The sequence below is a fragment of the Schistocerca cancellata genome, chromosome 4 (genome assembly GCF_023864275.1).
Source record: "Schistocerca cancellata isolate TAMUIC-IGC-003103 chromosome 4, iqSchCanc2.1, whole genome shotgun sequence".
Taxonomy (NCBI): Eukaryota; Metazoa; Arthropoda; class Insecta; order Orthoptera; family Acrididae; genus Schistocerca; species Schistocerca cancellata.
This window is the reverse complement of record NC_064629.1, coordinates 319,971,489-319,998,151: the sequence shown is the minus strand read 5'-3', so window position 1 is coordinate 319,998,151 and position 26,663 is coordinate 319,971,489. Positions and strand designations below refer to the sequence as shown.

The following is a 26,663-nucleotide window of genomic DNA, read 5'->3' as shown; positions in this document are numbered from 1 at the left end:
GAATCTTGGTGGCATCTTTTAGTGTGGGAATTAAACTGAAACTCTTTTGGTCACATAGAGTAAATCAACTATACTATTGTGCATTTCAAAAAATGATGTATAATTAACCAGAAATAATTTTGATATTGTCAGTTCTAAAACATTTAAGACTAGCCTTTCCCCAGAGTTTCACTTTTGTACACATTTGACATATATATTCAACACATCACTCTCTCTCCCTCTCTGTGTCCACCTTTTCCTCCCACCTCTATTTGTTCATCTCTTTCTTCCATGCTCTTTGTCTCTTCATTTCCTCCTTCCTCCACTCTTTGGCGACCACCTCTGCCCCTTCTCTCCTGCCCCTTCCTCTATCAGTATCCTCCTCTCCTTCTCTCTGTCCATCTCCTATTCCCTTTCTTCCTTTGCCAGCTGCCCAACACCTCTGTAAATCTTCCACTTGCTTACTGCATCTCTGCCTCCTCCCTCTATCTGTTCACCTCTTCCACCCCCTCTCTCTGACTATTTCCTCCTCCACACAATCTCCGTCCATTTCCTGCTCCCCCTCTCTCCTGGTCCAGCTCCTCAACTCCTCTCTCCCTGTCCATCTTCTCCGCTCCACCTCTCTCTATACATTTCCTCCTGCAGATGAACCACATTTTCCTATAATTCTCCCAATAAACTGAAGTTGACCATTCCCCTTTCCTACTACAATCCTCACATGATCATTCCATTTTTCTGTCAGTTTGTGATGTGACACTCAGATATTAAAATGATGTGAATGCATCAATCAGAAAACTGGTAATCCTGTATCCAAACATTACGGGTTTGTTTTTCCTACTCATCTGCATTAAATTACATTTTTTCTACATTTAGAGCTACACTATATGATCAAAAGTATCCGGGCACATGAATGAAAATGACTTACAAGTTCATGTCACCATACATTGGTAATGCTGGAATTCAATATGGTGTTGGCACACTGTAAGCTTTGATGATGGCTTCCACTCTCAGAGGCATACGTTCAGTCAGGTGCTGGAAGTATTCTTGGGGAATAGCAGCCCATTCTTCATGGAGTGCTACACTGAAGAGAGGCATCAATGTCAGTTGCTGAGGCCTGGCATGAAGTTGATGTTCCAAAATGTCCCAAAGGTGTTCTATAGGATTCAGTTCAGGGCTCTGTGCAGGCCAGTCTATTACAGGGATGTTACTGTCATCTAACCACTCTGCCATAGGCTGTGCATTATGATCATGTTGAAAGATGCAGTTGCCATCCCCAAATTGCTCTTCAACAGTGGGAAACAAGAAGGTGCTTAAAACATCAATGTAGGCTTGTGCTGTGATAGTGCCATGCAAAACAACAAGGGGTGCAAGGCCCCTCATGTAAAACACGACCACTCCATGACACCACCACCTCCAAATTTTACTGTTGGCACTTCACATGCTGGCAGATGATATTCACTGGCCATTAGCCACACCCACTCGCTGCCATCGGATCACCACATTGTGTACTGTGATTTGCCACTCCACACAACGTTTTCCCACTGTTCAATCATCCAATGTTTATGCTCCTTACACCAAGTGAGGCATCGTTTGGCATTTACCGGCATGATGTGTGGCCTATGAGCAGCTGCTTGACCATGAAATCCAAGTTTTCTCACCTCCTGCCTAACTGTCATAGCACTTGCAGTGGATCCTGATGCAGTTTGGAACTCCTGTATGATGTTCTGGATAGTTGTCTGCTTGTTACACATTACAACTCTCTTCATCTTTCGGCAGTCTCTGTCAGTCAACAGACGAAGTCGGCCTATATGCATTGTTCATTCGCGTTTCCACTTCACTATCACATTGCAAACAGTGGACCTAGGGATGTTTAGGAGTGTGGAAATATTGCATACAGAGGTGTGACACCCAATCATCTGACCACGTTTGAAGTCCGTGAGTTCCTCGGAGCACCCCATCCTGCTCTCTCATGATGTCTAATGACTACTGTGGTTGCTAATATGGAGTACCTGGCAGTAGGTGGCAGCTAATATGAAAAGCGTATGTATTTGGGGGTGTCTGGATACATTTGACTGCATAGTGTAACTACCATTCATCATACTATCTAGAAATTTTGTCTAAGTTATCTTGTCTCCTACAGTCGCTCACCTTTGATGCCTTACCATAGACCACAGCATCATCAGCAAACAACTGCAGATTGCTGCCAACTCTATTCAACAGACCATTTGTGTGTATAGGAAATAATACTGGTTCTATCACACTTCTCTGGGGCACTCTTGATGGTACCCTTGTCTCTGATGAGCACTCACCATCAATGATGACATACTGGGTTCTGTTACTGAAGACATCACTGAGCCACTCACATATCGGGGAACCTTTTCCATATGTTCGTACTCTTGTTCCTAGTCAGCAATGGGGCACCATGTGAAATGCTTTTGAGAAATCTAGAAATGTGGAATCTGCCTGTTGTGCTTCATCAGTAGTTATCAATGAATCCCATGAAAAAAGGGTACACTGAGTTTCACACACGTGATGATGCTGATTCATGGACATAAGCTTTTTGGTCTCAAGGAAATTAATTGTATTCAAACTGAGAATATGTTCAAGAATTCTATAGCAAATTGATGTTAAGAATATTGGTCTGTAATTTTTCAGGTTCATTCTTTTACCCTTCTTATATACAGGGGTCACTTGAACGTATCCTCATGGTTTGGGACCTTAGGATAGTTGAGAGATTTACCATAAATGCAAACTAACTAAGGGGCCAGTGCTGTAGAGTACTCTCTGTCCACCTCCTACTTTTCCTCTTTCTGACTATTCCCTCCTCTACACTGTCTGTGTCCACATCTTCCCCCTCTCATCCTGCCCCTTTTTTCTGTCCCTCCTCTCCATCCGCCCATCCCTTCTTATCAATAACTTCTTACCCCTCTTCCTCTGTCCATTCCCTTCTCTATCCATGTCATCCTTTCCCCAGCTGTGCCCATCCACTTACATGGCCCATGCAAAACAAGTTGATAAAGCAGGCCAAAACTACTCACACAACATGCCCATGCTGCAGGTAGCCTACACACTGGTCGCTGGAAAAAGTTTCTTGTCTCTGACGTGAAGGCTTCTCTGCAAACGAAGTTGATTAGACAGGCTAACACTACTCCCACACAATGTGCCTGCCTTTCAGGACAGCCTACATGTCAGGAGCTGAAAAACTGTTCTTTCCCATTACCTCTGCCTCTGTGGGAGCTATGAGATTGTAAACTGGTGCTCATGAAGTTTCCTGTTTGTTTGACAAATTTCATTGTAATTGATTTAGGGGTTTGGGAGTAGATCCTGAACACACACACAGACAGCAGGTGGCAACACTAGCTGTGGAGGGTACATAAAGTGTGTCAGAGGGATGCAGAAAACAGTGAAGCCATTGTCATACTGCATAAACAGAGAAATTTATCTAGCATCCAAAAGAGCACGATCCTTTGCTTTAGGGTGAAGGGTTGAAACATTTCCAAAATGGTAAAGTTTGTAATCTGTTTGCGTACTGCTGTAATTAAAGTATACCATGCATGGCAAAATGGCACTATCCAAAACTGGCACCGGGACACCACAGGCCATAGATGCAGGGTGAGCGACAGCTGTAGAGATATGTGTAGGTGAATAGATGTGCAACTGTTGAGCAACTGATCGCCAAGATGAACCAAGGGACTGCCAACAATGTCTCCTCAATGACCGTTTAGTGTGCATTACTGTGTATGGGCCTCCACAGCAGGTGCCCAGTTCTTGCACCCATGCTGACTGCTGTTCATCAGTGATGAAGGCTGGAATTTGCACACAAATACCACAGCTGGTTGTTCACTGAGTGGTGACAGGTGGCCTATCCAGATGAACCCTTTTTTATGCTCCATCAGACGTGGTTGTAGATGTGTATGGTGTGAAACATTTGAAATCAGACACCCTGGAAACAGGAGCAAGTGTTGTGGTCTGGGGAATATTTTTGTAGCATTCCCTGGGTGACCTTATCATCCTGGAAGGCACAGAGGATCAAAACAAGTATGCATCTATCCTTTGGGATCATGGTCACCCCTACATGTGGTTTATTTTTTCTAGGCATAATGGCATCTACCAGCACAGCAATGAAATGTGGCACGCAGCTTACAGTGTACATGTATGGTTCAAAGAGCACCAGGATGAGTTTAGTGTAATCAGATGGCCATGAAACTCCCCAGATTTAAACCCTATAGAGAACCTGCAGGACAACCTTGATTGGGCTGTTCAAGCAGTGGATCCTCAGCTGAGAAACCTAGTGCTGTTGGCCTCTGCACTGGAGTCATCATGGTTCCACATCCCTAATGGTACCTTCCACAACCTCACTGACTCTCTTCCTGCACATCTAGTGCTCCAAAAGGTGGTTATTCTGTCTTTTGACTGCTGGTCACATTCATGAGATTGGACAGTGCAGATACTGAGATGACAAAAGTCATGGGATAACAATATGCTCATATACAGATAGTGGTAGTATCATGTACACAACGTGATTTAGAAGAGCTGTCATTTTTACTCAGGTGATTCACATGAAAGGGTTTCCGAAGTGAGTATGGCTGTATTTCAGGAATTATCAGACTCTGCATGGGTAGCGTTAGTTGGAGCTAGATGGATGGGACATTCCATTTCAAAAGTCATTAGATAATTCAATATTATGAGATCCACAGTGTCAAGAGTGAGTCAAGAATTCCAGATTTCTGGCATTACCATTCACCATGGATAATGCAGTGGCCAACAGGCTTCATTTAATGACCTAGAGCAGCCACATTTGACTAGAGTATTAACAGACAAGCAACACTGCCTGAAATAATTGCAGAAATCAGTGTGGGAAAGACGAATGTATTTATTTGGACAGTGTAGTGAAATTTGGTGTAGCTGCGCTATGGCACCAGACAACCGATGTGAGTGACTTTTCTAGCAGCATGACATCACCTGCAGCACCCCTCCTGGGTTCATGAACATATCTGTTGGACCCTAAATGACAGCAAAACTGTGGCCTGATCAGATGAGTACCGATTTCAGTTGGTAAGAGCTAATTCAAGTGTGGCACAGACCCAAAGAAGCCATGAACCCTAGTTGTCAACAAGGCACTGTGCAAGCTGGTGGTGGCTGAATAATGGTGTGGGCAGTGTTTATGTGGCATGGACTGGGCCCTCTGGTCCAACTGAACCAATCATTAACTGAAAATGGTTATGTTTTGCCATTTGGAGACTATTTACAGCCATTCATGGACTTTATGTTCTCAAACAATGATGCACCATGTCACCAGACCACAATTGTTCATGATTGGTTGGAAGAACATGCTGGACAAATTGAGTGAATGATTTTGCCACCAAGATTGCCTGACATGAATCCCATTGAACATTTATGGGACATAATTGAGAGGTCAGCTCATGGACAAAATCCTGCATCAGCTTGTCACTGGAGATGAGACCTGGGTCCATTATTTAACTTCTGAGACAAAATGTCGGGTCACGGTGTGGATGAAACTTGGCAAAAATGGCAGTTAGCATGGAGTTACCACTGTTGATTGTGATCACTTGTGAGCTGCACTCTGTCATTCTTTTTAGTCTGAAAGCAGCTTGATTTTATTCAAGATTCTAACACGTCATATTATTCCCTACTCTTTAGGTTTCAAAACTCTTATTTTTCAACATAATCTCTGTTTGATGTGATGGCCTTACACCACTTTAGTGGGATGATCTGTATGCCTATATGGTACCAATCTATTGGTGAATATCAGTAACCTTCCCATCATATATGCACTGCTTCTGGTGCAGTGCACCCTTCATTGGGCCAGACGTATGGAAGTCAGAAAGTGCAATATCCAGGCTGTGTGGTGAATGAGGGAGAATAGTCCAATGAAGTTTTGTGCCCTCCTCTCAGTGTACAGACCTGTGTGAGACCTTGTGCTGTCATGGAGAAGAAGAAGTTCATTTGCATTTTTGTGGTGACAAACAAGCTGATGTCATTTCATCAGTTTCTTGAGGGTAGAACAATACACTTTTGAATTGATCATTTCATCATGAGGGTAGACATCAAGCAGAATAACCCCTTCAGAGTCATAAGACCACTGCCATGACTTTTCCAGCTGAGGGTGTGGCTTTGAACTTATTCTTTGGAGGAAAAGTAATGTGGCTCCACACCATGGATTCCCATTTTGTTTCTGGTTCAAAATAATGAACCCATGTTTCATTGCCTTTGATGATGTTTGACAAAAAATTCTCACAATCAGCCTCATAAAACATCTGTGATTCTACATAGATGGTCCTTTGTTGTTCCTTATGGTCTCCTGTCAGGTGGCGAGGAACACAGTGGGCCACACCTTTGAGTACCCCAAATGGTGGGTGAGTGTGTCAACACTACCAACAGAGACATCCAGTTCTGCTTTGGGATGTTTGATTGTGATCCAATGATCACCTCAAATGGAGTGTCCACTCATTCCAACACTGCAGCAGTCACAGTGACCTTGTGATGATGACGGGTGCCTTGTCCATGTTTTTATTCACTGCCAGGTCTCTGTAGACATTCTACAAGAGCCCATCAATGTCTGTGATGCTCTGGTTTCCTGCAAAAAGAAACTCAGTGACAGCTCTCTTCTTGGAAATCACCTTTATTACAGATGCCATTTTGAAGGCTATGTATAATGCTGCCACCTAATGGAACTTCATGAAACTGTAGAGCCTTAAGTGGGAATATTCCACAATATCCCTCAACAAATTCCTCATTTTTTCAACCATAATTGGCTGAGAAAAAAATGTGTTGTCTTACTTGTTGAATGACCCTCAAATACTTGCCATTCCAAAGATTTTTTCCTTTATCAAATTGGAATTTGTTTGGATCAGATTGCCCTATACCTTAATTCTCTTCTGAAAAGTAGTTATCCCTCCATGTTTCTTGCGAGATCAACAGTACAAACTGTCTAGGATAAAACCAGAGATATTTACTGTTTTTGTTTGCTGTTTTACTACCCATTGATGTGTTATACAGGTGACATCAGCATTTACATCAAAAGCCAGTATTATTTCTAACTGTTGTAATTTTTTTGCTAGTGATTAAACATTATAGTGCAGTTTCTGAAATTAGATGGAGCTGCCTAGGATAATACCAGAGATACTGACTGTTTCTGTTTGCTGTTTTCCTGTGTTACAGAGATAACATCAACATTTAGGTCACAATGTAGGATTATTTCTAAGTCTCGTAATTTTTTTAGTTATTAATTAAACATTATAATGCAGTCTCTGAAATGGGATGAGCTGGCTTTCTTTTGCTTACTATTACTGCTACTCTTAGTTATTACTAATGTAGTACTTGCTTCAAATAATGTCTCACCTTGGTTTATTTGTGGGTTTCTTACTTTTTTTGCTTGCAACTAAAAGTAATTCAAATTGGAAAGGGGGCTGACAATGTTTTCCATTGGCTCATCTTACTAGAAATTGCTACTGGTGCTGTCCCTCCTGTATTAAATAGAATCAGCATTTGAAGCAGACTGCAGACTAATTCTACTGCCACCAACGTACATTTCACATAAGGACCATGAAGATAAGATAAGAGAAATTAGGGTTCATGTGGAGGAATACACTCCTGGAAATTGAAATAAGAACACCGTGAATTCATTGTCCCAGGAAGGGGAAACTTTATTGACACATTCCTGGGGTCAGATACATCACATGATCACACTGACAGAACCACAGGCACATAGACACAGGCAACAGAGCATGCACAATGTCGGCACTAGTACAGTGTATATCCACCTTTCGCAGCAATGCAGGCTGCTATTCTCCCATGGAGATGATCGTAGAGATGCTGGATGTAGTCCTGTGGAACGGCTTGCCATGCCATTTCCACCTGGCACCTCAGTTGGACCAGCGTTCGTGCTGGACGTGCAGACCGCGTGAGACAACGCTTCATCCAGTCCCAAACATGCTCAATGGGGGACAGATCCGGAGATCTTGCTGGCCAGGGTAGTTGACTTACACCTTCTAGAGCACGTTGGGTGACACGGGATACATGCAGACGTGCATTGTCCTGTTGGAACAGCAAGTTCCCTTGCCGGTCTAGGAATGGTAGAACGATGGGTTCGATGACGGTTTGGATGTACCGTGCACTATTCAGTGTCCCCTCGACGATCACCAGTGGTGTACGGTCAGTGTAGGAGATCGCTCCCCACACCATGATGCCGGGTGTTGGCCCTGTGTGCCTCGGTCGTATGCAGTCCTGATTGTGGGGCTCACCTGCACGGCGCCAAACACGCATACGACCATCATTGGCACCAAGGCAGAAGCGACTCTCATCGCTGAACACGACATGTCTCCATTCGTCCCTCCATTCACGCCTGTCGCGACACCACTGGAGGCGGGCTGCACGATGTTGGGGCGTGAGCGGAAGACGGCCTAACGGTGTGCGGGACCGTAGCCCAGCTTCATGCAGACGGTTGCGAATGGTCCTCGCCGATACCCCAGGAGCAACAGTGTCCCTAATTTGCTGGGAAGTGGCGGTGCGGTCCCCTACGGCACTGCATAGGATCCTACGGTCTTGGCGTGCATCCGTGCGTCGCTGCGGTCCGGTCCCAGGTCGACGGGCACGTGCACCTTCCGCCGACCACTGGCGACATCGATGTACTGTGGAGACCTCACGCCCCACGTGTTGAGCAATTCAGCTGTACGTCCACCTGGCCTCCTGCATGCCCACTATACGCCCTCGCTCAAAGTCCGTCAACTACACATACGGTTCATGTCCACGCTGTCGCGGCATGCTACCAGTGTTAAAGACTGCGATGGAGCTCCGTATGCCACGGCAAACTGGCTGACACTGACGGCGGCGGTGCACAAATGCTGCGCAGCTAGCGCCATTCGATGGCCAACACCGCGGTTCCTGGTGTGATCATTGCTTGTACAGCCCTCTCGCAGTGTCCGGAGCAAGTATGGTGGGTCTGACACACCGGTGTCAATGTGTTCTTTTTTCCATTTCCAGGAGTGTACAAACTGTTGTTTTTCCCACACTTTTTGTGAGTGGTATAGGAGAAGAAATGATTACTAGTGCTATAAGGTTCCCTCTGCCGTGCACCATATGGTGGCTTGCAGAGTATTTTTGTAGATGTAGATGTAAATGTAGAATAGCACAAATATACGCTCATTTCAGGCTGTAATCTGTACTTTACTAATATTTTTCCAAAAAGAGGTGAATAGAACTTAAAAGCTATACTATACGCTAGGAATGCAAATAAATTAATGTAAATATAGCAAAATGAAATATTACGCTTCCAGAGACAATTGTGTATTCAAAATTTAAAAGACTGTATTAAATGTAAATATAAAGATACACAACAGTCTCTGAGGAATGGTAGGTCACTCATAAGCAAACGTGCTAGTGGTAGCCAGGTTGCGGACATGAGTGGTACATAAAGAATTGAGTGTTATGTTTTATGTTTCAGCTTTTTACAAAATAATCTTTTCAGGTTGTAAAACACCTGTTACTTTCTTACTCTATATTGTATAATTAAAACTGTATTACTTTTAAGTTATAAGTAACATTAATTACCAGGTGGAGGCTCTGCTGGATGCAACCTACTTTATCAGCTAGCAAAACGGGGAGTTGACACAGTGCTACTAGAACGCTCCAAAGTCACCTCTGGAACAACATGGCATTCAGCTGGTCTTGTTTGGAGCTTGCGTCCAAATGATGTTGAAATTCAACTCTTGGCAGCAACTCGAAATTTACTTGCAAAACTGGAAATAGAGACTGGATTTAATCCTGGCTGGATAAATAATGGTGGACTTTACATAGCTCACAACAAGGTAAATATCTTTCAAACTGTTATTTTTTTCACCCTTAAAAATTTCAGGTCTGTATAATATCTTTTCAGAATTAACTAACAAATGTCACTAACCATATGGCACACGTGGATAAAGTACTCACATATATTTGCAAACAAACATATAAATGTTCCTAGTCTATCCAATAATATAACTGTATGAACAGGATATACCATTTGAGATACAAGGGATGGCATAAAGAAACACAAACATACAATAATTTATCTACAGATCTCAGTGCACCCTGAAGTGGAACTACAAAAGAGTGGCCTTGAAGGACAGAGTAAAAAGCTTCTAATTATTCTATTCTATGGCTCAGTAGTGGATGATATAAGCTGGCTATTTAAAAGATGTAACATAAAGTTAGTTGTTTGATCTGCATAAAAACAATAGGCAACATTTAAGGTCAGTGACACAAGGCAGATAAACCAGAAAACTCATTGTATAAAAATGGAGTTTTCTTGCTGTCCTTAAGAAAAATATGATAGTGATACATTATATCATATTTAACCAATAATAATATACTTCTTCTCATTGAGTGATAGAAAATTTCCATAAATTTCTCTCTTAGGAATTTGCTACAAACTGAATGAAGACTGTTCTCATGAATTCAATATAAAAATCTTTGGCTTTAGAGAGTTGCCAGCCATCACTGTGAATTGTGAATATGATAGTCGTCTAGTGCAGAGAATAGAGATTTTGTTTTGATTGCTTGTGTAATGAGCATGGTACTGACCCTCAGTATAACAGACTTACTGTCTTAATTCTTTTGACCCCTGTGGGGGCATAGTGCATTCAGGAGAACTTGTCATGCATCTCTGTCTTTGCTCACTTCCCCTAGTTCCACCCAGGTCTTGCTAACTTTACTTGCTTCCCCTTCCACCATCCTTTTCCATGTACTTCTAGGTCTGCCTCTCCTCCTTGTTCCTTGGGGATTCCATTCTGGTGCCTTCTTTTTGGATGCTCCATCTGGCTTTCTCAATGTGTGCCCCAGACATCTCTTCTTTCTCTCACATATCTGTTCTTCTGTGTGTGTCTGGTTTGTGTTTTTCCTGACTGATCCTCAGTATTTATTTTTTCTGGCCACCAGATTTTCATTATATACCAGAGACATCTATTTACAAAGCTCTATAATTGTGATGTTATCTTTTTATATACTTTCCAACTGTTACTCATGTATGGAAGGACAGCATTCACATTTGTATTAAAAATATAAATTTTAATTTTTGATGTGGTTTCTCTGTTTCTCCGTATTAGTTACAGTTGTAAGGAGACATGTGGTTCTTCACATCCTTTCCAGCTCCACTACACTACCCAGATATAGGAATTAATTGCCAGTCTCCACTTGCTGCTCCCCTTCAAGCAGTGGCAATTCCATGTTCCCAGAATTTATTCTCATTTCCTTTGCTTTACCTATGTTTATCTTGACCCCAGCAACCTCTGCTTCTTTTTTCAGTGAGTTTAATTTAGCTTTCATATCTGTCACACTTTGAGCTACTGAAACAATATAATCTGCAAAATCTAACTCCTCCAGACATTTGCCCATTGTGACTCCTCGTATAACTCAGTCAGGGACATGTAGGAAGAGCATTGGTGACAAAATACAACCCTGTCAGACTACAGCTATTAGCTCTATTGAATCTGTGAGATTTTCCTTGTGGAGTATACCGACATTTAACAATGTTTAGAATCTTCTGTGGTACACAGTATTTCCACAACACATGCCACAGCACTTGATGTGTCAAGGAATCAAAGGCCTTTTCAAAGTCAATGAAAACCAGTTACATGGTCACCTGGTTTTCTTTGTTTTGCTCTAATATGATTCTAAGAGTATTAATAAGGTCAACAGTATTGCATTTTCCCAAAAACAAGTTTGTTCTTTATACAGGTGATTTTCAATTGGATCTTTAATACTGTTAAAAATAACTCTGTTGAGGACATTACTAGGCACTGACAGCAGTGTAATACCACGTCAGTTGTTACAATCTGACAAATTCCCTTTTTTTTTAAATCTTTACCACCAATCCACTTTTTTACTCCTTTGGGATTTATCTTCTAGCTAAATATGCTTCAGCAAAGTGTGGATCATTTTAATGCTACTTTCAATATTGGCTTTTAACAGCTCTGGTGCTGTGTTGTCTAGGCCTGGAGCCTTCACATTTTTTAGGCTTCTCAAAGCATTCCTAATTTTGCCCATTGTGGGACACTGCAAATTTATATCTTAATCTGCTTTGAATTCCTCTGGAACATCCCTCACTGTTCTTCTTGGTTGCCTTTATGGTTTAACAACTCCATGAAATGCTTCTCCCATCTCTATAGTATGCCTGATGGTTTGGGTTTGTGATTATCGCACCATCCTTACTCTTAACTGGTCCTTCATGTCTAAAGCTCTTCATTGAGAGTTGTTTGGTGATATTGTACAGGCCCTTCTTATTTCCTTGTCTTGCTGCCTCTTTTGCTAGCTATGTCTGCTTATATATCCATTTCCTGTGACCTTGCCTTATCTTCTTTACAGTTTTTTGTTTGCCTCCATGTTTTCATTTTATGTCTCACTCTTCTGCTCTCTTGTCTTAAAAAAATTTAACTTTTTTTATAGTTCTTTCCTGCAGCTAATTTTATTTCATATGTCATCAGGGATCCATTCTTCCCTTTCATGTGTCTTAAATCCTAATATGTTCTCTTCAACATCTAGATACCTATCTTTAAGTTTTTGCCTACCTGTTTTAATTCATTCATGCATAAAGTTCTTGTTTGAGAGTACCTGGAATCTGTTTTGCTGTTCAAGAACAAATTTTTCTTACATATGTTGGTCTTTTAACATTATCGCATCTATTTCTTTGCTGATGTGGTTGATTTGTTCTGTTTGCCACTATCTTCAATCCGAACTCAGCCGAAACTAGGAGGCAGTCAATTCTGATGTCTGCTCCTTTCTTATTTCTGACATTTAGTAGAGAGTGTTGTAACTTGCAGCTTACAGCTATGTGATCTATCTGATTTTCAGTAACATGATTTGACAAGACCCATGTTATCTTAACGGTAGTTGCGATGTGGATACAGTGCAACTCCAGTGATTGGGTCATGCTCAGTGCACATATCTATCAGCAGTTCATCATTTGCATTTCTGTTCCCAATGCTGTGTACACCCATGATGTGTTCAAGCCCTTTGTTTCCTGAACCAAATTTTGTGTTCAAGTTTCCCATTAAAATTTTTGTGTCTCTACGATGAGTTTGCATAAGGACTCCATTTAGCTCTGTACAAAACATATCATTTAATTCTTCTTTAGCCACTTCAGTAGGTGTGTAGCACTGAATTACAGTGATACTTTGCACATTTGTTCTAAAGCATGCATTTATCCTTTCTGACACTGGTTTCATCAATAGTAAACCCATTTTACAGTTTTTAAATAGTAAGAGTCCTATACTGTTCTTACACATAACATCTTCACTGTCTGGCCTAGGTAAGTAGCTGACCACTGTTTTGTATTTCAACTTCCCCAGAATCTGGCCACCATATTCCACTCAGTCCCAATACACCCGGTCTACAGTTCTCCATCCATTTTTCAGCCTGTTTTACCCTTCCCACCTCTCTCAATGTTCTTACATCCCAAAGCCCAATATGGGTTTTCTTTTTCAGGCCAAGATCACATTATTAAGCTCCATTTGGCTATTTCTCCTTTAGTTTCTGTGATTTGGATTTTTTTGTTTGTGCAGGCAATCAGCCCACAGCCCCCCCCCCCCCCCCCCCTCCCCAAGAGTGGCCTGCCACTGCATGGCCTGGACACTTGCCAAAGTTTTATTTCAGGGCCTTATCCCTTAGGTAGCTTGTCTTTACCTCAACTACAGAATGCTATCCTTCGCTCTGCAGTGAGGCCTACATGCATCACTTTTGTCCTGGTAACCAAGGAGCTTCCACTGCCCACATTAGGGGACTGGGCCTGCTACTGCACAGTCACAGAGAGGAAAAGGAAAGGATAGGATTCTAGACTGGATGTTGTGAGAAACACTTTGTCTGGATCCTCTGTGGATTCCTGAATGGCTTGGGAGACCCTGCCAGCAGTAAGACTACCACCAGTGTAGCCCTCCACTTCATTCGAACACTCAAATCCCATTGCCCACACATTAAGGGGGTCCATATACAATGGATGATCAAATATTTTCAGTTCAAAGGCTACATACTACTTCTTGCCTAAATGTTGGTGCTTATATATTCACATCAGAGTCACGCTGGGTTGCATATATGCTGCAGCACTACTCTCAAATGAAAACTTTTTGATTACCTCTTACAATATCAGGCTAAATAATCCAACAAAGAAATTTTAAGGAAAATCACATGATATTGTGTCATAAGAAACCTGTCACACCTTCTACATCTACATTTACATTTGCATCCATACTCTGCAAATCACTGTGAAGTGTATGACAAAGGGTACTTAGAATGGCACCACATGTTAGAATTTTTTCCCACTGCAAATATGTATGGAGTGTGGGAAGAAGGTGTGCTTCAATATCTCAGAACATCTTGTAATTGGCCAAATTTTGCCTTCATGGTCACTACAGGAGTGATGTGCATGTGGCCAAAGAATATCTGTAGATTCTTCTGTTAATTCTGGTTCTTGACATTTTGTGAGTAGATGTTTGTGGGATAATTTGCATCTATCTTGAAGAATCAACCAACTCTACTTTTGCAACATTTCCTTGCTGACATCCAATGAATCAAACAAACTTATGACCATTCATGCCACCCTTCATTGTATATACTCAGTATCTTCTGAACCTATGTGATCATTCCATTTCATATAATTACAGGCTGTTATGCCAAGCTGTATAAGTTGATTAACTGCAAGTTTGACTCATGGATATTGCAATCATAGGAGAATACATAGAATAAAACGTTCTCGGGTTTCCAACTGCGTCAATAGCTTAAAATTACACGAGCTTTCGGCCAAGCACTCCTTGGCCATTGTCAAGTGTTATGACTGCAAACACCCTAAATAGAGACAGTGGCTTGAAGCTCAGCGCTGCGTGGGATCCAGCGATCGTGCGGTTGAAGGGGTACATCGAACGCCGACTCAAAACATGCCCATATATGGCAATGTCACAGGCACCAGTGATGTCACAGCTGGCAGCTAGCGTATATAAGGGCAAACCAACAGCCCACTGGCAGTCATAACACTTGACAATGGCCAAGGAATGCTTGGCCGAAAGCTTGTGCAGTTTTAAGCAATTGATGCAGTTGGAAACCCAAGAACGTTTTATTCAATGTTATTGCCATGAGACTCTGCATTCATACAAAGGAGAATACATTTTTTAATTTAGCTGAGAGCGTAATTTTACATTCCTGAACATTCATGCCACTCTGAAATCTTATGAAGATATAACTAAACATTCATACAGTTTTTGTCAGAAATTACTTCATTATACATAACCACATCATCTGTGAAAAGTCTTTGTGTTACTATTAATATTGCTTGCAAGGTCATTAATACACTATGTAAATGATAAGGACCCCAACACACTTACCTGGGACACACCTTATGTTATTTCTATATCTACTGATGACTCTCCATCAATGTTAAAATGCTGTCTCCACCCCATTGAGAAATCTTTAATCCAGTATAAATCTCACTTGATACTTCATATGATTGTGCTTTTTATAGTGTAACAGGTGTTGATAGGTAAATGTGAGTAAGCAGCTATCTGCTGGATGTAGGTGGAGGTGCAGGTGATGTAGGCAGCTGATCTATTGTTAGAGTTCTTTAGTACCAATCAAAAATAAACATGGAGCAGAGTGTTTACAGCAGGCAGGTGACAGGCAGCAGGCATTGACCCTCAGACTTGAGTACAACGGTGCAAATGTGCCAATGCAAGTGTTTTCTATGGTGGCAAATGGTAGCATAGAGCTTTTCTACATTTACATTGCAGCAGACAGCTGGTGCTTTGTCAGGATGGTGGGGCAATGATGCAGTGGTCAGGGCTAGGCAGGTCTACCCAACAGTATTACCCAGGGTGATGAACGCAGAGCTGCAACTTGGAGAGCAATGGTGGTTGGTGGCGGTTGTCCATAACATAGAACTGGTTGGATCTCACTTTATGCCTTGGATGATGGCAAAAACTGTCACAGACTGAGTGTCATAGCATGGCCCAGCCATCCTGATTATGACTTCATCAGTAAATCTTGTACCAGCAACTCTCACACCATAGGTTTCATAACATAGCCCTGCCATGCAAGTGACCTAATTGGCTGGTCCAGGGCTTAAATACAGCTGTCTGTAGCTTACCACATGGAAGACATGCCTCTACCACATTCCTCCATTTTGCTAAATCATTTGGCTAGCAAGGATGCTTCCCAAAAGTTGGTCAGTAACCCAGATGTGGGTGTAGCATTGCAGAAGGGGACAGTGCAGTAGCATCTGCTTCTGTTGGGGTTGTTGTGACAGCAGATCACTGAATGAGGCTAAAGACAGCAGCTGTGCACTAATTATGGCTCTGGGCACCATATGTGGTCTGTGCCATTACAGTAACAAGTGTATGTATGGTACTGAGTCAAATTCCTTTCAGAAGTCAACAAACGTTGCATATATCTGATTGTCTTGATCTATCGCTTCCAGGATGTTATGAGGGTTGGATTTCATGTGACTGATATTTTCGAAAACCATGCTGTTATACATGCAGGAGGTCACTCTACTTGATATACCTCATTACATTTGAGCTCAGTATGTGTTCTAAGATTCTACAACAAATAGATGTCAAGTATATTGGATATTAGTTTTGTGGCTCACTCCTGTTGCCCTTCTTATAGATGGGTGCTTTCTTCCAATTTCTGAGCACACCTTTTTGTCCATAGATCTTTGGTATCTTGTGCTTAAAGGAGGGGTTAGCTTAGCCACAAATTCAATATAGAGCCTGATTAGTGTTTTGTCTGGCTCTCAGACTCTGTTCAGTGTGGATGATTTCAGCTGTTTATCAATGACACTGACACTAATATTTATTTCACTCATCTTTTCAGTAGTATGAAAATCAAATTGGGGTATTACTAATAGATTTTATTTTGTAAAGGAACATTTGAAAACAGAGGTCATCATTTCTGGTTTTATTTTTCTGACCTCAATTTCAGTACCCATCTCATCCTTTAGTCATAATTTTAACTATAGGATCTGCAGTTGCCATTCTCTTTATTTCATGTATGATTGTACATTTTTGGTCTTAAGCCACTTTTAAGTATCAAAAACTGATACATTAGTGACACTTGTGATTTTGACAGAGGAACAAGTCATATCTGTTGATGTACTTGGCACATTATAACTTATATTATGCCATTATAACTTTTATTATGCCATATATGTCTTTGCTCCAATGACGGTGTGTAGTTTCTAGTAAAATAAATTAGAGAGGTTTCTTGCTATTTTAGGAGCATGTTACTTTGAGCAGTTGTTGCAAAGCACTTACATGTAAGGTTCATGTTTTAAATTACTTAACAATAAGAACATTATAATTATTTTACAGAAAATTGTTAATTAACCTACAAATATAATTACATGTAGTTGAGAAGAAAGGAATATGTAGGTTAATTAACAAATTTCTGTAAAATGTGATCTTTCTAGTGTTATGCACATTAAAAGATGGCCCTTATATGTAAGAGCTTTGCAAAAACTGGTCAAAAGTAACATGCTCCTACAACAGCAATAAACCTCTCTAATTTATTTTATGAGCATTACATTCAGTCATAGTAGTAAGGACGTACATGGCATAATATACTGCTAAAGCAGCATCCATAAAGTAAGTTATCATGTGCCAGCACATCTACAGATACGACTTGTTCCTATGTCAAAATCACAAGTGCCAGTAATTATCCAATGTATAATGCTTCCATTTTAGATACCTGAAAATGGCCTAAGACCAAAATTGTACAATTTTTCATGAAATGAAAAGAATGGCAACTGAAGGCACCATGAAATCATTCAAAAAATCACCTATGAGTGTCTGGACACTAACTTTGCTGCCACTAACAGCTCTTACAAATGACCAGAATTTCTTTGGTATTGTGTGAGATCTTCGCAATGGTTTGCAAAATATGGGTGTAGATGTAGCAGATGTAGAAAAGTATTAGCAATATTTGCAGAATTTCGGATGTAGACAATTTACCCTGTAAATTCTTTGGCTCACACTTCAATGAAAAAACTGTTAATGGGAAATTCATGTAAATTTTGTGTGCACAAAAATAAGTAGTGCATTACACTTGCATAGCCAACTGACCAAAATTGTATGAAATAAAACACTGAGATTTATATACTATGGCATGATTTTTCCATTTATAAATTACTGAACAGAGCTGAGGGGCTGTATTGCTGATGTGCAATTGAACAGAATATTGATGGTACACAAGAGAGCTAATAATTGATTCCTAGTTTGGGGTACAGGGAGACATGTTGTGATGCTCTTATCCAAAATAAATATCTCACTGCACACCATCTGCACGCATGCGCTCACACACACACACACACACACACACACACACACACACACACAATCGCAGTCCATAAATCAGCGGCTTGAGGTTACACAAGGATTTCCTAGAATGCACAAGAAGGCCTACTGGGTACTTATTTAAAACAAAATTAAAATCATTTCTTATAATTAAGTGTCTGCATTCATTGAAAGGATTCTGAGCTCCTTAAACTCCCATATCCATACTATGAAACCAAATTGTAGGCCTACTTGTCAGCATATATTACAAGCTATTATAGGATAAAAGAAGTGAAAGAACATACAAAATTGCTGTAGAGTATGAAATAACTTTTACTGAAAAACAGAAATTGTAAGTCAGAAACAGATATAAAGCTTTGTAAGTAATCATAAAAAAAATTACCTTATTATATAGTCTGTAATTTATCAAAGTTGATATAATATAAATTATTTATTAGCCATTGTATATAAACATAATGTTATGTATTATTAAATATGTCATTGCAAATCTCATCGTTTGATGACTACATATAAAAAAAAAAAAAAAAAAAAAAAAAAAAAAAAAAAAAAAAAAAAAAAAAACTAAATGAGTACTTAAGAAGCGAAGGGTTTATAGGTATGCACAACAAAAGTAAATTAGAGACTCTTGGAAAAGAAGAAACTATGAGAAGGGGGATAGGGAACACAGGGACTTTGTAGAATACTAAACAATTAGTTGTGTTGAGAGAAAGAGGAGCTCATTGGATAAAATTAAAACCTTTTTTATTTGTTACAGGAAAGACTGGAGGAATATAGACGTTTAGCTACAGTAGGCCACAGCTTTGGCATTGAGTCCAGTATACTGTCTGCAGAAGAAACAAAAAAGATTTTTCCTCTGATAAATGAGAAAGTAGTACATGGAAGTCTATACTCTCCTGGTGATGGGACTGTTGACCCGTCTATGCTTTGTACAGCCCTTACACGAACTGCTGTACAAGCAGGTGCTAAGGTAATCTTTTCTTTGGCAACTTTGTAGTTACAGAAGATATGCACAATTAGAGCAGATTTTAATACTTTTCTTCTATGATTCAACAGCTTATAGAAAATTGTCCTGTAACTAAGATATTGCGAGGGAAAAATAACTTTGGATCTAAAAAAGTTTCTGGAGTCATCACACCATATGGGACAATCAGAACTGACTGTGTGGTGAATTGCAGTGGTAAGTTTGTCATCTAGTTGCTATTCAGTTTCAGTTTCTGTTTCAAATAATTATACACTCACATTATTTGTCTGCCAAGTGTCTGCAGCTAGTGGAATACTACAACTGCATACTGTGTTATCACTGTTTGTGTGTTATGATTTTCAAGAAAGGAACTGACACTATAATGGATGAAGAAAGGGGGAGGAGGAAGTAGATAGAGAGAGGGGAGGGGGGAGATGGAAGAGAATAGATGAGGAAGAGAAGCACTAATAGAAGAATGGAGTAAATAAATATCTAGGCAATGCTAGGTTTCTCAGATAGTTTTATATATAGTTGAAATCACACTTTCATATAACTATTTTATGTTACACAGCCAATAGCCTTGCCACAGTCGTAACACTGATTCCTGTCAGATCACTGAAGTGCTGCCAGACTCGGCAAGCACTTGGATGGATGACTGTCTTGGTCTGCCACCCACTGTTGCCATGCAGGGTCACTCAGACCTTGTGAGGACAATTGAGGAGCTACTTGATTGAAAAGTAGTGGCTCTGATCATAAACACTGACAATGGCTAGGAGAGCAATGTGCTGACCACATGCCCATCCATATCTGCATCCAGTGATGTCTATCAGCTGAGAACGACAGTGGTCAGTTGGTACCATTGGGCCTTTAGAGGCCTGTTTGGACAAAGAATTTTCACTACAAATTGGAGCTGCAGAAATAGTCACGTTCACATCCTTGTTCTTCATGCCCCTGCACACTGCTTCGATCAACTGACAGTCTTACAACATTATATTACCAAATTTTCACATTAAATACATATAAATAAATTGGGGTAGTAAGGTCACCAGTATATTCTGATGCTAATTTTTTAGTGTAAATGTAGAAAACACATTGTTTTGGCTCATAGACATAACTTATACAACATTTTATTTGTAAAAATTACTTAGTCTCTTCTGTACTGCAGCAAATGTACTTATTTTGTAGCTGACTCTAAGTGCTATCAGATGCGGCACAGTATGAAATTGTAGCAAATTTGTTGCTTTTGTTACAGTTGTTGGAAACAATTTCATATATAAATGCCAATAACTTTAGTAATATTTATTGTACAAACATGATGATATTTTACTGAACTCATCTCTTTATAGTGATTTAAACACTGTCATTAGATTTTCTATAGGTTTACTTGAAGTGATTTTTGTATTTTTGGTTAACATGTGTGCTTTAGTTTTTGATACAGTCAGAATCTTTTTATGGTGCTCAGTGTCAATAGCCTTGAAGTGGCTCAGTTTCATACCCTTCTGCCATAGGGAAATCTAGGTGATGTCCTCAGAATGGCATCTCAGGTGCCTACTCAACATCTGCTCAGCTTTCTTTGGTCTTGTGGACCATGCCACAGCTCTTGTTTATCTGTCTGGTCTTCAACTATGATGCAGCTTATTGTTTACATATCATTCAATAAAACCTCCCATTCTTTGACCATTTTATGTGTAAGGCTTACGTCTTGTAACATCATAACATACCAAATTAAATACTCCCCCAAACAGTTACAGAATTTTAAAGTGCCACAGATGATGGTGAGAGCTTCATTTTGAGAGAACTTCCTTTTCAGACTGTGAGCAGTTTTGTTGTGAAAGTGACAAGAGGTTTGCATCCTGCAATCTGTTGTCAAAATGTTAGTAACATCATTACCAGAATGTTGTTGTCATATATACAAAAGCATTTCATTGAAAAGAAACCTTCAGTTTGTGAAAGTTAAAAGAGAAAATGTTTCAAAAGGAATTACTTATGCCTAAACATTAATAGAATGAGTTTATTGTACTTTCAACTGAACCACTAAACTGATGGAGTGCCATGGAGCGTTGTGTCTGATGATAGTACGGAAATAAAATTAGATGTTGCAACTGCCTTCCTTGGTCTAACATTAGACTGTCCTCTGTCTAGGGATCATTACATTGATCTTTTATGCCAAAACTGAGATAATCAGTTCATGCATGAGAACAAGGTTGCAATTTTTGAATTATAATCAAATGGAAATGGTGTATTTTGCACTGACATATCCATACCATATTTTAGGACTACAAGACACACCTTAATTTTTCAGAATTTTTTTAAAAAATAACATTTTTACCATTTTTATCATTCGATGCAAAACCAGACTAACAACAATTTGTAGTTTATAAAACCGAACTGACCTTTAAAATACACACAAATTGTCATCTGAACTTCCTCCTTCTTCTTCTTCTTCTTCATTGTTGTCCTCTTCATATAAAGAGTGTTCAAAAAAAGTGTCAAATACTTTGAGAGGTGGTAGTACTCATTGAAACAAGAAAAATAAGTACAATAAAGATGGGTCTGGAAATGCACACTTTCTGCGATAAACGTGTTTACAGGAGGTGTCCAATATAGTGTCCATTCATGACAGTGCACTCCTCTGACCTCCAGTGTAAGAAATGACACACCCTTTGAAGTATACCTGGTTGCTGTTGTACCTGCTGGCATGCATCGAAGATGCACCCTGTAGTGACCGCCAATCACTGATTGGTGTGGCGTAGACCAATTTGTTCATGTATCCACATAACCAAAAGCCTAGGGGAATGAGCAGGCCAAGGTGAGCCCCCCCAACCTCTCCCCGACCAATCCAGCAGTCCTGAGATGTCTGTGTCAGATGTTCATACACACAGTGACAAAAGTGTGCTGGTGTGCGTTCATGCATGAACCACATTTGTATTTGTTGCAACACTGGCACAGCCTTCTGCAAGGTAGGCAATACATGAACAGGAAATCCCAGATAATGCACTGCAGTTAACCTTTGTGGTAACACATATGGCCCTATTAATCTATTGCCAAGTATGCCTGCTCATATGTTAACTGAGAATCGTTGTTGATGCCCTCTTTCCTGCCTGAATTGCTTGGGGATTTACATCTGCCAATACATGCTGATTATGGAAATTCACAACACCATCTCTTGTGAACCTTGCCTCATTAGTAAATAAAATCCTGGATGTGAACAGTGGATCTGCAGCACACTTCTGCAACAGCTATTGACAGAACTGCCATCTGCCATGATCATCTTGCCACCTTAAGGCCTGAACACACTGTAGATTATAGGGGAACAGCAATTTTTCATGAAGTACCTTCCCAGATAAAAGTGTGAGACATGCCTTCTGCTGGTGCTAATCATCCCACACTGGTCCCAGGGGTTTCTTACATGAAACATAGCACATGCTCCTCCATGTCAGGCATTTGGACTGTGCAGGGCAGTCCACTGTCAGTCTTCTGAGGTGCAAGGGTACCTGTGTCTTTAAGATGCTGGAAAAGTCAGCTGAACAGTTTATCAGAGAGCACTCTGCATTATGGATATTTTTCAGCATAGAGAGCATGGACTCACAGACTATGTCCATTTCATAAACCATAGCATAATATCAGACCTGTGATTTCATTTGTGAAGTAGTAGGCTTCCATTGTTAACAGCTGGTTTAAGAGAGAAAATGTAAATGTACTACACCATTTGTATGTACAAACAGCACAATAACAGTAAACACATAAGTGAATCTGTATTTGGAAGAAAATAAAACACCATGATATGTACTCAGGGTTGAAAGCACTGTACAGTAAGACACACAAATATGACAAATACTAATGTAGGCTACAACATGACTCACACTACACAACTGCCGGCAGACCACCTAATGGTAGGTAGAGTACTATGAGCAAGACATCATAATACTGTGCCAACACATTTGATGGAACACCAATGCAATGACTGTGCTGATATCCACAACCAAGCATAACACAGCCCTTCCCATAAACACATGTTTATCTTGGCAAGTATGCATTTCTGGACTCACATTTATTGGACTTATTTTTTTGTGTTTCAATGAGTACTACCACCTCTCCAATTGTTCAACACTATTTTTTGAACATCTCATATAAGATGATCTTCACTGCCATTGAGAGTGTTAATTATGATGCAATTCTTGAAAGATTTAACAATAATGTCTTCTCTCACTCTAGACCAAGACCATTTTACCCACTGACACCCTTGTTTGATTGTATGTCATTTTAAGTCTCCCTTTGGCATGAATTCATCTTGAGTTTCATCCATCATCCAATTGTTCCATTTCTTTCTCATTTACACTTTAAACTGTTTATTTATCAAGACATCAAGAGTTTGCAACTGTGAAGTAAGTCATCCTGGAATAACAGAAAGCTCTGTATTTCCCTGTCTCAACTTCTCTTTCACAGAATTTTCCAAATGACTACTAAACTGATCTAGCACAAGAAGAGAACTCATCTTTAACAAAGTACCTTACCTTCTCTCCCACACTCTGTTAATCCATAATTTCATACTAGTCTTGTCTATCAGATCCCCATCATGTACGTAACAACAACACCTGGTGGCATTTAAGAAGATTTTGGCATTGTTTTGCACTTCAAAATGATCATTTGATTAAGTTGAGTACTGTATGCATAACATGAAAGAACAACAGTGTAGTGCATTTTTTCATGTCCACTTGTTTTTATAGTTACAGTTTCAGCACCTTTCATGGCAACTGTTCTGTTACTCGTCACATCATATCTCAGAGGAGTTTCACCTGTATTAGCTATTTGGCTTAGTTCCACTCTGGTTATCTTTTGCTTTTGAATAATAAAGCTAGGGAAGGACAATATTTTCTCTTCATACTCTTGAGGCATTTTCTGAGATATTTTGGTTTTGGTTTACATACTATGTCCATGATGGTTTATTATCGTGTAGCACCAACCAACTCCACCCTTAAAGTCTGTGGAGTTCCACTGCAGTGCCAGCTTACGAGTGTGCATTTGAATCATTTTTGTATTAATTACACTGCCATTTTGGTGGTGTCCTTGAATCAATTTCAGTATGTCATCTTCTAGTTTTGACCATTTTGCATTCAGTCCTCTATTTGCACATTTAGTCTTCCTAATTTTTTTCAATTCTTCTTTACCAGCTCCCCAACCACAAATGTTTTTCTCTGTTGGTAGGGGGCTGAAGTGCCATTCAGCTGCTCTGTTTCCATGTTCTTCTGAATATGCTGTTACTTTCAATTTATAGCCTGCATCATATGAATACATTTTCTTTTTTCTATTATGAAACTAGGAACTAACAAAAATATTGTACTGTTAACAATAACACAAATCACTTTCAATTCATATTCATTGGCAACATAGACTGCAATGATGCATCATAGGCTGGACAGTGTTCTGGTTTTGTGATGGCAGGGCCAGAAGGAGAGAATGTTAGCAAGCCTGTGAATCCCCGCAACTCATGTTCATTGCATTGGTGCACCACAGCTGCTAGCTGAATCCAGTTTACCAGATAGAGATAGGTTTTGTGTGGCATCAGATTTATGGCCATTTTTAAGACTGGTTGGAATTTTAAATCAAATGCTGGACATTTTTATATTAATTTTGAGTATGAGGTGCACCTGAATTTTGGAAGCAATTTTTTGAAGAAAAAAGTGCATCTTATAGTCCATGAAATATGGCTCCTTGAATATGGAATTGAAGTATGGAAGTGTGCTACAGCCAAGCAAATAAATAGAGTACTGACTATTTGAAAAAATTATTAAGGATTTTGCGCAACCTCATATATAACACGACATGTAAAGGGACATTCAGGATTAAGAAATTATTTACAATGTGATCAATATATTTCTGAAACTTTGCTACCAATTTTAAGATACAGACAGTAAAAAAAGATTAAACAGCTATGTAGATATCTACAACTCTAGGAGAGATTGTGATTGTCATCTGGCAAGTCATAACATAAAATATGCAGACCCTAGCACATGGGGATTAAATTGTTTAACGAACTTTCAAAGTACTGTATATAAAAAGTGAAAGAATACCACTTGTGAGTTGGTTTTGATGGAGTACCTTACTAATAAGTGCATTTTCAATATTAAAGAATATCTCTCAGAGGGATAGATTATCTTTGTTTCAACAATATTATTTATAAGTAATTGAGGCAGATTGTATTTTATAAATAGATGCCAAAAAGCTGTGACACAAATTCTAACATGCATCCGCATTTAAAAAAATCTTGCATTTGTATATGAATAACAAATAAATAACTGCTCATTTTTTAGTCACTTGGTGATTTAGTATGTGTATTTTTCAAACAGGTGTTTGGTCACGAGAAATTTCATCTCTTGTTAATCTACCAATTCCACTGCTGCCAATGAAACATGCTTATGTAGTATCAGAGGGAATAGATGGTGTGAAGGGGCTACCAAATGTTCGAGATCATGATGGTTCTATATACTTTCGCATACAAGGAAGTTCTCTCTGTATGGGTGGTTATGAATCAAATCCTGTCATGTTGGACAAGGTAATAGAATAAAATATATTGTGGAATGACATTGTTTAACTTAAATTTAAATATGTTACATGTAACTGGATAAGGTCTGTGACTATGTTACCGATTTTATGAATGATATGCTTTTCTGTTTTAGTGACATTTTGATATCAATGTTTGGTATGACATAAGACATATGACTATCGCCTTATTATTATTATTATTATTATTATTATTATTATTTTGCCTGAATACATTTGCCATAGGTTCAGTTTTGTTGTTGTTATTTTTGGATGTGTTGGTGAAGTTATATGGTATTGCCCAACAAAGTCAAATGGGTGCCTCGCCAGGGCAACATCACCATTACATTTTCATCTGAGAAACAAATAAGGAGTCTACACTCCAGAATTTTTACAAGTGATGCACTGTCACATTCCTCCTGTCTATACTGCAATGCCCTACATAATGTTGACCTGACTGTTTCCAGAAGCGCAGAAATCAGTTATTAGTAATTGATCAATTTGTTGGTTGTGAGTTCAGTCACAGACAACAATGATGACCCTTCACTCAGATCCAAACAAACTGATATTCTCAGTTTCTCTCTTCCAGTAGTGATCACACATTGTTTTAATGTGACATTCTGCTTTTCTCCAGTCATCTAATGTCACAGCACCCATAAGTTTTTTTTTCTTTTTATTTTTTATTTTATTTTATTTTTTAGTTCAAAGAGTGCTGCTTGACACATTATAGCTATGTATATTATTCCTTATAAGTATCCAGATCCGATCTATGGGATTTAAGTATGCAGTGTGTGGTGCCACTTGGATGGGAACAATTCCAGTTTCCTGGAGGAATTTGTTATTTGAATGGACAG

At 39.7% G+C, this 26,663-nt stretch overlaps 1 protein-coding gene across 2 annotated transcripts in view; it reads left to right on the top strand.

Moving 5' to 3' along the window:
* Positions 1–26,663, top strand: part of LOC126183550 (sarcosine dehydrogenase, mitochondrial) — a 270,038-nt gene that overhangs the window by 100,822 nt on the left and 142,553 nt on the right. For both annotated transcript variants that reach the window (XM_049925625.1, XM_049925627.1), the window contains exons 4-7: positions 9,553–9,806; positions 19,063–19,275; positions 19,362–19,485; positions 25,617–25,822. In XM_049925625.1, the coding sequence (XP_049781582.1) occupies positions 9,553–9,806; positions 19,063–19,275; positions 19,362–19,485; positions 25,617–25,822 (797 nt within the window). The remainder of the gene's footprint in view (positions 1–9,552; positions 9,807–19,062; positions 19,276–19,361; positions 19,486–25,616; positions 25,823–26,663) is intronic.